The 10,604-nt window shown below is 42.8% G+C and overlaps 1 protein-coding gene across 1 annotated transcript; it reads right to left on the reverse strand.

Moving 5' to 3' along the window:
- Window positions 1-473: 473 nt before the first annotated feature.
- On the reverse strand, window positions 474-10,276 carry LOC110533565 (PRKR interacting protein 1). Its single transcript, XM_021617904.2, has 6 exons — window positions 10,120-10,276; window positions 9,841-9,919; window positions 9,545-9,645; window positions 9,338-9,423; window positions 9,138-9,202; window positions 474-1,547 (listed from the first exon to the last, which is right to left on the reverse strand). Exons 1-6 carry the CDS (start codon window positions 10,246-10,248, stop codon window positions 1,450-1,452), a joined length of 558 nt encoding a protein of 185 aa, XP_021473579.1. The 5' UTR covers window positions 10,249-10,276; the 3' UTR covers window positions 474-1,449.
- Window positions 10,277-10,604: the final 328 nt, after the last annotated feature.

A 10,604-nucleotide genomic window follows, 5' to 3' on the forward strand; every position in this document is an offset into this window, starting at 1 on the left:
TCCTGTGAGCTTGTGTGGCCTACGACTTTGCGGCTGGGCCGTTGTGTCTAGATTTTTCCACTTCACAATAACAGCACTTACAGTTGACCGGGGCAGCTCTAGCAGGACAGTAATTTAACAAACTGACTTGTTAGAAAGGTGGCATCCTATGACTGTGCCATGTTGAAAGTCACTAAGCTCTTAAATAAGGCAATTCTACTACCAATGTTTGTCTACAGAGATTGCATGGCTGTCTGCTTGATTTTATACACCTGTCAGCAACAGGTGTGGCTGAAATAGCCGAATCCACTCATTTGAAGGGGTGTCCACATACTTTTGTATATATAGTGTATACTCAACCTTCACATAAATTCAGTAGGGGAAAAATGTAAGTTATCCTATTCAGGTCAAACACTTACTGTAGGACTTGATACAGAGATTAAACGGTTTAGGATGTGTTTTTCAAATTAGGACAAAACCTGATTCCTCATCTATGTAAAACTGTAGAGATACGTCACTGGAGGACCCTTGACAATAGCCACCGAACCGGTCTGGCAGGTATGAAAACTGAGTAACTGTGGGTGATAGTCCTTGGCAACCAACAATACACATATTTGAGGAAGGAAAATAAAGCATTACACCAATCTTGTTGTACAATGGAACCGCCAATAGCCGATTTGCAAGTCAAGGTATGCCTTACCATCAAACTAGTTCAAAACTCATTCCATTAAAGACTACAAATACTAGTACTAGACTACTCTTGGTACAAATACTAGACCAATTCTATTATCCTTCCCCAAATTAATTTCACATGGAGGGTGGAATGAGTGGAGTGACCCCTATGAGTATTATGTCCTGCTCAACATTGTGGAAATAGCTTGAAAGTGCTACCTAAAGTAATTGTATATCTAGTGAAATTGGGTTATCATTTAGTAATACATTCCAGAAGATTCTATTGGGGTAAAATACAGCAAATATAGGCCCAATTCTTCCCAGATGTTTATGAAAAATATATACACAAGCATAGTATAAAATACAATGTGAGAAATGACGCTACCACACAACAAGTTTCAAAGTAGAGACATGCATGAAATTAACACCTTGATAATCCTATTCATCAGGGCACACTGTAGCAAAAGGTTTTTGCAACGAAAAACAAAAATGAGCAGGTCTTATTTCAAGTTCAGGTAGTACCTCCCTGTTACAGACCATTTGGTGCCTAATGAATACAACCCAGCTTTGTCATCCTCAATTCAAAGAATCTAACTACAACCACAAGTTGGGAAGAACAGCAGTTACCTAACAGAGGCTTATCTCCCTTGGTTCGCTCTCAGATAATGTCTCAAATCCATGATATTGATCAAAGCTAGGCTGTGTTGCTTGGCTGTGTTGACTTCTGAACTGGTATTAGATGTTGTCCCACCGTTCAATTTCGTCTTGGAGCATGTCTCATGACCCGGAGCCATGCATTCATCTCTTGCCCATGACGAAACTGGGCGCCTCTGCATCATCCTCAGCCTCCCTCTCCTGGTCGTCCTCTTCACTGCTGGAGGAGGACTTCTCAGAATCTAAAGAGAGGGGACACCAAAAATAGTCAAAATCAGTCTCTTCTGCCATAACTTTTTACCATGACCATTTTCCACTAAGAAACTGTACTGGACCGGGTTTAGAAACGTTAACATCTCTGATCGGTTTCCCAAAACCATCATTAATAACATTGCACTTGTAATCTAACAAATGCATCAGACCACTCGTAGAACAGCCAAGTGTGTAGTTAGATTATATTTTGCATTCCCAAGTCACTTGACAACATGAGGTAGAAAGCGGGCTCTAGATGGCTGTAACTCCTTTTAGCATAGAGATTGCCATTGATGGCTTCCACCATTTAAAAAGTAGTCAAGAGGGTGGGGATTTCTATGGGTTGGGAGCGATCAGGCAATGATCGGCACTAGGGCTGGCACGCTAATTGGATAATTGTGTAACCGACGTGAATGAGAAAAAAAAGTCATAAAAATATATTTGCTAAAATGAACGTATTATCAACTTGATTCAAGTAGTAGATATACTATCCCAATTTCAGTAGTGTAAATTGATAATTGTTTTGCTACCTGAATGCATTTATATCAAACTGTCTCCATCTCCTCCCAACGCACACACTCTCCTTCAAAATGCCTCCATTATCTGTACTACGTGCAGAGGCACGTTCTCTGGTTTGTAAAGATGGTAAAATACACCCTTAAAAATCACCACTATGCTGAAATGAGCTACCAAATATCATCTTGGTGAGTGTGGACATTTATAAGCTAAAGTCATAAAAACCAAGTTGAATCCCCGAGCTGACAAGGTACAAATCTGTCGTTCTGCCCCTGAACAGGCAGTTAACCCACTGTTCCTAGGCAGTCATTGAAAATAAGAATGTGTTCTTAACTGACTTGCCTGGTTAAATAAAGGTTAAAAAAAATATTTTAAAAACCCGGAAGCCAGCCTCACCAATGTGTCGGCGGAAACGCCGTACAACTGGCGACTGAAGTCAGCATGCATGCACCCGGCCCGCCAGGGTTGCTAGAGCACGAACGGACAAGGACATCGCGGCCGGCCAAACCCTCCCCTAAGCCGGACGATGCTGGGCCAATTGTGCGCTGCCTCATGGGTCTCTCGGTCGCGGCCGGCTGTGACACAGCCTGGGATCAAACCCAGGTCTGTAGTGACGCCTCTAGCACTGCGATGTAGCGCCTTAGACCGCGACGACACTCGGGAGGCCCAGTCCCTCCATGTTTTAGTTTGTTTTTTCCCCAGTTGGTGCCTAATGAATACGACCCATGTTCATAGGGCAGGTCTCTCACCTTTAACATTTGCTACTGGGGCTGTTTAATTAATAAATACCGTATTATCACTTTAATGTGGGAGTTACCCTACTATGTTTGTTTTTCACGTATCTCCAGAAACAGTCAACAAGTTTGGCTTTTTCTCCTTGGTTTTGTGTACGATTAAAAGTGTAGTTGGCTGTACAGGCTTCGCCGAAGGACTTTTTCTCAATATCATGGTTTAAATGACATTAAGCCATCCCTTTTTAATGTTTGTTCAAATAGGTAAACTATACAACAGTAGCTACGATGGGGAGAAGTCTGTCTATAATAAAGCATTGCTCTGCATTCTTAACAGCACTATCAACATGCAGGTCCTACAGGCCCTAGTTGTGTTGCACCTGTTCAGTCGTGTGGTGCCACAAAGAGGGACTTAGGAAAATTGCAATTTGCCCAGAACAGGGAAGCACAGCTGGCCCTTGGATATACATAGATAGTTAACATTAATAATATGCATGTCAATCTGTAAATATGCGGTGGTGGAAATGATGAAATGTAATGCGATGTAGTATTTTAAACTGTATGTAACTGTCTTATGTTGCTGGACACCAGAAAAAAAATGGGGATCCATAATAAATACAACTGAAGAAAATGTACTGCTTTAAAATTGAGATGGCCTCAATGGTGCTATCTATGCTGTCACAGATACCACAATGGCAGATACAAAGAGGAGTTCACTTTGTATCTCTATGCTTTACACACAAGATCTCAGCCAAACACAGATCAAATTGTGTATCTGTCTCTTTGTGACCGTCGATAACGTCATAGTTTAATACAAATATGAAGATGGCAATGTTATAAACAAGCGAATCAAGGTACATTTTTATTTTTTTTAAAGGATCTAATGAAAACCAATGACTGCATTAATGTTACAAGATAGCTTTTATAGGCTACATATTTCAATCATATTAAAATAATATTTACAAAAAATATATATATATATTTTTCCAATATTTGTCAGCATTGGCCTGCATTGGCATGTGATTCTAATGTGAGGGTAAGAATGTGAATAGAGAAAGCTGATCCGAAGGCAGTGTCACCTTCTTTCCATCCTATCGATATTAACATACACAGAGCACACAAAAAATGAGGAACACTTATTTCCATAACAGACTGACCAGGTGAACGCTATGATTCCTTATTGATTACACCTGTTAAAGTCACTTCAATCTGGGTAGACAAGTTAAAAAAAGGATTGTTAAGCTTTGAGACATGGATTGTGTATGGGTGCCATTCAGAGGGTGAACGGGCAAGACAATAGATTTAAGCGCCTTTGAACGGGGCATGGTAGGTGCCAGTCACACCAGTTTGAGTGTGTCAAGAACTGCAACGCTGCTGGGTTTATCATGCTCAACAGTTAAGGGCAAAAGGGGATGTAGTGCAACTCAATATTAGGAAGGTGTTCCTAATGTTTTGTTCACTCTGTATACAACAACACACTTAAACCTTGTTCACACTGCAGGCCTTAATGCTCAAAACAGTTTTGTTTTTCAAATCCCTTTTGGAATACTGACTGTCTGAACAGAAAAGACATTGGATTTGTGTGTTCAGACTGTAGTCATTTGCAGACATTGCTACGCTAGTTGTCATGGTAATAGCAGGTATGTATGCAGTGGCATTGGGTAATTGGTGGTGGTGCTTCCTCTCACTCAAAAGTTGTGTGGTAAGCTAAGATGTCATTAGCTGCCATTGGAAGTATCCCAGTTGCTTTGAACATTCAAAAATCATAGTGTAAGAACACTTTTAGAACCTCAAAGAATAAGATGTTTTGAATCAAGTCCTTTTTGGCTTACCACAACAGTCAACTAGCTAGCTAGCTGGTTGGTTAGCTTGCTAGCACATCAAATGTCATTGGTCACATACACATGGTAAGCAGATGTTAATGCGAGTGTAGCAAAATGCTTGTGCTTCTAGTTCCGACAGTGCAGTAATATTAACAAGTAATCTAACAATTGCCCAACAACTACCTTTTACACACAAATCTAAAGGGATGGAGGAGAATATGTACATGTACGTATATGGATGAGTGTTGGCCGGACGGCATAGGCAAGGTGCAATAGATGGTGTAAGATATGTAAACATTATTAAAGTGGCATTGTTTAAAGTGACTAGTGATCCATTCATTAAAAAGTGTCCAGTGATTAGGTCTCAATGTAGGCAGCAGCATCTCTGAGTTTGTGATTCCTGTTTAGCAGATTGATAGCCTTGAGATAGAAGCTGTTTCAGTCTCTCGGTCCAAGCTTTGATGCACCTGTACTAACCTCGCTTTCTGGATGGTAGCTGTGTGAACAGGCGGTGGTTCAACTCCTTGGTGATCTTTTTGGCCTTCCTGTGACAATGGGTGCTGTAGGGGTCATGGAGGGCAGGTAGTTTGCCCCCAGTGATACGTTGTGCAGACCTCACTACCCTCTGGAGAGCCTTGTGGTTGAGGGCAGTGCAGTTGCCGTACCAAGCTGTGATACAGCCCGACAGGATGCTCTCGATTGTGCATCTAAAAGTTTGTCAGACTTTTGGGTGATAAGCCAAATTTCTTTAGCCTCCTGAGGTTGAAGAGGCGCTGTTAAGCTTTCTTCACCACACTTTGTGTGGGTGGACCATTTCAGTTTGTCCGTGGTGTGTATGCCGAGGAACTTGAAGCTTTCCACCTTTTCCACCACTGTCCCGTCAATGTGGATAGGAGGGTGCTCCCTCTGCTGTTTCCCGAAGTCCACAATTATCTCCTTTGTTTTGACGACATTCAGTGAGAGGTTGTTTTCCTGACACCACAGTGTCCTCACCTCCTCCCTGTAGGCCATCTCATCATTGTTGGTAATTGTTTTGTTTCACCTTAAATTTAACAAGGTAGGCTAGTTGAGAACAAGTTCTCATTTACAACTGAGACCTGGCCAAGATAAAGCAAAAGCAGTTCGACACATACAACAAAGTTACACATGGAGTAAACAAACATACAGTGAATAATACAGTAGAAAAAAAGTATATATACAGTGTGTGCAAATGAGGTAAGATAAGGGAGGTAAGGCAATAAATAGGCCATGAAGGCAAAGTAATTACAATATACCAATTAAACACTGGAATGGTAGAAGTGCAGAAGATAAATGTGCAAGTAGAGATACTGGGGTGCCAAGGAGCAAGATAAATAAATAAATACAGTATGGGGATGAGGTAGTTGGATGGGATATTTACAGATGGGCTATGTACAGGTGCAGTGATCTGTGAGCTGCTCTGACAGCTGGTGCTTAAAGCTAGTGAGGGAGATATGAGTCTCCAGCTTCAGAGATTTTTGCAGTTAGTTCCAGTCATTGGCAGCAGAGAACTGGAAGGACAGAAAGCCAACCAAGGTGTTGGCTTTGGGAGTGACCAGTGAGATATACCTGCTGGAGCGTGTGCTACGCGTGGGTGTTGCTATGGTGACCGGTGAGCTGAGATAAGGCGGAGCTTTACCTAGCAAAGACTTGTAGATGACTTGGAGCCAGCGGGTTTGGCAACGAGTATGAAGCGAAGGCCTGCCAACAAGAGAGTACAGGTCACAGTGGTGGGTAGTACATTGGGATTTGGTGACGAAACGGACGGCACTGTGATAGACTGCATCCAATTTGTTGAGTAGAGTGTTGGAGGCTATTTTGTAAATGACATTGCCGAAGTCAAAGATCGGCAGGATGGGCAGTTTTACGAGTGTGTTTGGCAGCATGAGTGAAGGATGCTTTGTTGCGAAATAGGAAGCCGATTCTAGATTTCATTTCGGATTGGAGATGCTTAATGTGAGTCTGGAAGGAGAGTTTACAGTCTAACCAGACACCTAGGTATTTGTCCACATATTCTAAGTCTGAACCGTCCAGATTAGTGATGCTGGATGTGCAGGCAGGTGTGGGCAGCGATCGGTTGAAAAGCATGCATTTAGTTTTACTTGCATTTAAGAGAAGTTGGAGGCCACGGATCAAGCCCACTACTGTTGTGTCGTCCGCAAACTTGATGATTGAGTTGGAGGTGTGCATGGCCACGTAGTCGTGGGTGAACAGGGAGTACAAAAGGGGGCTGAGCACACACCCTTGTGGGGCCCCAGTGTTGAGGGTCAGCAAAGTGGAGATGTTTCCTACCTTCACCACCTGGGAGTAGCCGGTCAGAAAGTCCAGGACCTAATTGCACAGGGAGGGGTTGAGACCCAGGGCCTCCAGCTTGATGATGAGCTTGGAGGGTACTATGGTGTTGAATGCTGAGCTGTAGTCAATGAACAGCATTCTTACATAGGTATTCCTCTTGTCCATATGAGATAGGGCAGGGTGCAGAATGATGGCGATTGCATCGTCTGTGGACCTGTTGGGGCAGTATGCAAACTGAAGTGTGTCTAGGGTTGCTGGTAAGGTGGAGGTGATATGATCCTTGAAGTCTCTCAAAGCACTTCACGATGACAGAAGTCATTTAGTTCAGTTATTTTTGTCTACTAGGGTACAGGAACAATGGTGGCCCGCTTGAAGCATGTGGGGACAGCAGACTGGGACAGGGAGCAATTGAATATGTCCGTAAACACACCAGCCAGCTGGTCTGCGCATGCTCTGAGGACGCGGCTAGGGATGCCGTCTGGGCCGGCAGCCTTGCGAGGGTTAACACGTTTAAATATTTTACTTGCGTCAGCCACGGAGGGGGGAGTTCTTGTTAGTGGGCCGCAACGGTGGCACTGTATTATCCTCAAAGCGGGCAAAGCCGGTGGTTAGTTTGTCTGGAAGCGTGACGTTGGTGTCCGTGACGTGGCGGATTTTCTTTTTGTAGTCTGTGATTTCCTGTAAACCATGCCACCATGCCATACTTCTCGTGTCTGAGCCGTTGAATTGCGACTTCACTTTGTCTCTGTACAGGCATTTCACTTATTTGATTGCCTTGCGGACGAAATAACTACACTGTTTATATTCAGCCATATTCCCAGACCTCTTTCTATGGTTAAATGCGGTGGTTCGAGCTTTCAGTTTTGCGCGAATGCCACCATCCATGGGTACAACATCTCCAATGCACTTCTTTATAAACTCACTGAGTCAGCGTATAGATCAATGTTATCTGAGGCTGACCGGAACATATCGTGGTCCACGTGATCAAAAGAATCTTGAAGCGTGGATTCCAATTGGTCAGACGAGCGTTGAATGGTGCTAGTCACTGGTACATCCTATTTGAGTTTCTGCCTATAAGACAGTAGGAGCAAGATGGAGTCGTGTTCGGATTTGCCGAAGGGAGGGCTTTGTATGCATCACGGAAGTTAGAGTAGCAATGATCAAGTGTATTACACCTAAGCGTAGTGCAATCAATATGCTAATATAATTTAGGTAGCCATGTCCTCATATTTGCTTTGTTAAAATCCCCAGCTACAATGAATGCAGCCTTAGGATATATGGTTTCCAGTTTACATCGAGTCCAGTGAAGTTCCTTGAGGGCCGTCTTGGTGTCTGCTTGAGGGGGAATGTACACAGCTGTGACGATAACTGACGAGAAATCACTCATTTGTTTGTAAAGTTTTAACAACCTAGTTGACTGTTCAGAAGAGTTGGATGGCCAGGAATCAGATTTATTTATGAGTGGTTTGAAATTTGGCTGGAAATATCTGATTCCAAGTGCTCTTTGGCTATTCAGACTATAGGAAAAAAGATCAGATTTAAATATGCAAAAATAGAATTTGAGTCACTTCAAACTGCCAGTGTGAACAAGGCTTTAGTGAGCATTCTCTACGTGCTAGCCTAGCAGTTAAGAGCATTGGGCCAGTAACCAAAAGGCCGACAAATCTGCCAATGCGCCCTTGAGCAAGGCACTTAACCCTAATTGCTCCTGTAAGTCACTCTGGATAAGAGCTTCTGCTAAATTACTAAAAATGAAAATATGTTTTGGGAAACGCATGTTACATATTTGGCTGTTAAAAAAAAACAATACATCATTAAAACACTCATAGGCTTAAGTTCCATGCTATTGGGAAACCTAGCCCTGTTCTGTAGCACAATATGCAAGTACAATTTGGCTCTTGCACTGCCCTTACGAAAAATATTGCAGTCAGAGTGTAGTATAACTGCAGTGCAGTATGCTGCAAATACCGCATCCAAAATAAGTTTTTTACTACCGTAATTCTGCAATCCCTGTGTCCAAAATACCAGTCGACAGCAGTTACTGCACTTTTACTGTAGTTTCAAAACTATTATCTTTTTTTGTAAGGGTGGCCATAGCAACACGAGTTGTGGACTTGCTCTTCGTCACACTTCTGAACATCTGAGGGGAACATGTTTCAATAAAATCCATCACTTAAATGTCATTTTTTCCTTTTACCTTCCCCTTTGTTGGCATCCTGCTTGGCTTTTTTTGCCATAAGCTTCTTCTGCTTCAGCTTTTCCCTGAAATACACATACATATGTGTAACATAAACCATCATCAATTATACAGATTACAGCAGAGAATCAAAGAATAAAGGCCATGTATGCTCTATACATTTTTATTTTATTTAGCGGGTCCATGATTACTGCACCAACCTTTTCTTCCTGCGTTTGGCTGTTCTTTCATCAGCTGCCTGTTGGTTATCTGACACCTTGTCAAGATAGTCCAAATCCATCTTTTGCTGCAAGAACATTTTATTATTAAAATCTTATTGGTTACCCCCACCGCTTGAAAGAAATCGGTTCCCATGAGAAACGATGTAGTCGGGTGTCCTTGGGGACCCTGTAATAAAAAATGCCCACCTTCTCAGTCATCTTGTCCAGGAAGTCCTGTCTCTGATACTCTCGCCTGCGAAGGTGTCTGTACACATGGAATTCTCCACTGCCAGCTCCTGCACTGGAGCCTGGAGAAGATTCATTACATATCTCATCAGTGGGTTTAAAACATATTGCTTAGGCTTTAGTGTTTTTGAAAAATGCGTCCATACGCCTCTCTTGCAAGGGCTCGCTCTACTCTTGGACAGCAAAACAAGGGAATCGTACATGCCCTTGCCGCTACCTGAGAATTCACAAATTCATCCGCCAAATTGCAGGCTTACCCATCACATCCCGCACAAACTCCGGAGGAGCCCGGGGGTTCCATTCTTTCGGTCGGTCTGGGATAGGAGCAGGTTTATCCTGCAAACATACGTGAGGATTCATAGATTTTTACGATAAATTAACTAAATACTTGCTATAGTCACACACGGTTCTATCTACCGTAACGTTAAGCACATATTCGCTGGTGCTAACGTCGTTAGTTAGCGTGGCTAGCTGTGGAGATAAACATGTGCCATTTGAAGATATCCTCAAAGGCCCGAACCTCCCCAGCCACTTACAGGGTTTCTCATCAATCTCTCCAATTTCAGGCGTTGCTCCTCTGCTGGAGTTTTGGCTATAATCAAAGGCTGAGATTCCTTTCCTGGCTGTTTCCCTGGTCTCCCATCTTTTTCCTTGATCACCGCCATCTTTCGAATATTATGTTTGTCTTCTTCTACATTGATTTGTAAGTACAAGGTTTAGCACCGCCTAGCGTACTGGTGGGTGCATTCCTGGAAACGATACATTAGTATTGTGCTAAATTGGTTATTATTTTACTGTTGGTATATTAGGCAGGCACTCGTAGAAAAACACAATGAACGATGTTCTTTCGAAGTAAGGTAGTTGATTTACCTTGCAGAATGTTATTCTAAAGTAGCACCTCCTTGAGAAAGTTGTAATGCAGAAGTCTTGATAGGCCAACAGGGGGCACTCCTCCCCCTAGTTAAGGGATAATCAAATACATTCACGTGGGCCGATTTTTTGGATGGTCAGGGGGCCGGAA

Source organism: Oncorhynchus mykiss, chromosome 10 (genome assembly GCF_013265735.2).
Source record: "Oncorhynchus mykiss isolate Arlee chromosome 10, USDA_OmykA_1.1, whole genome shotgun sequence".
In the NCBI taxonomy this organism is placed as follows: Eukaryota; Metazoa; Chordata; class Actinopteri; order Salmoniformes; family Salmonidae; genus Oncorhynchus; species Oncorhynchus mykiss.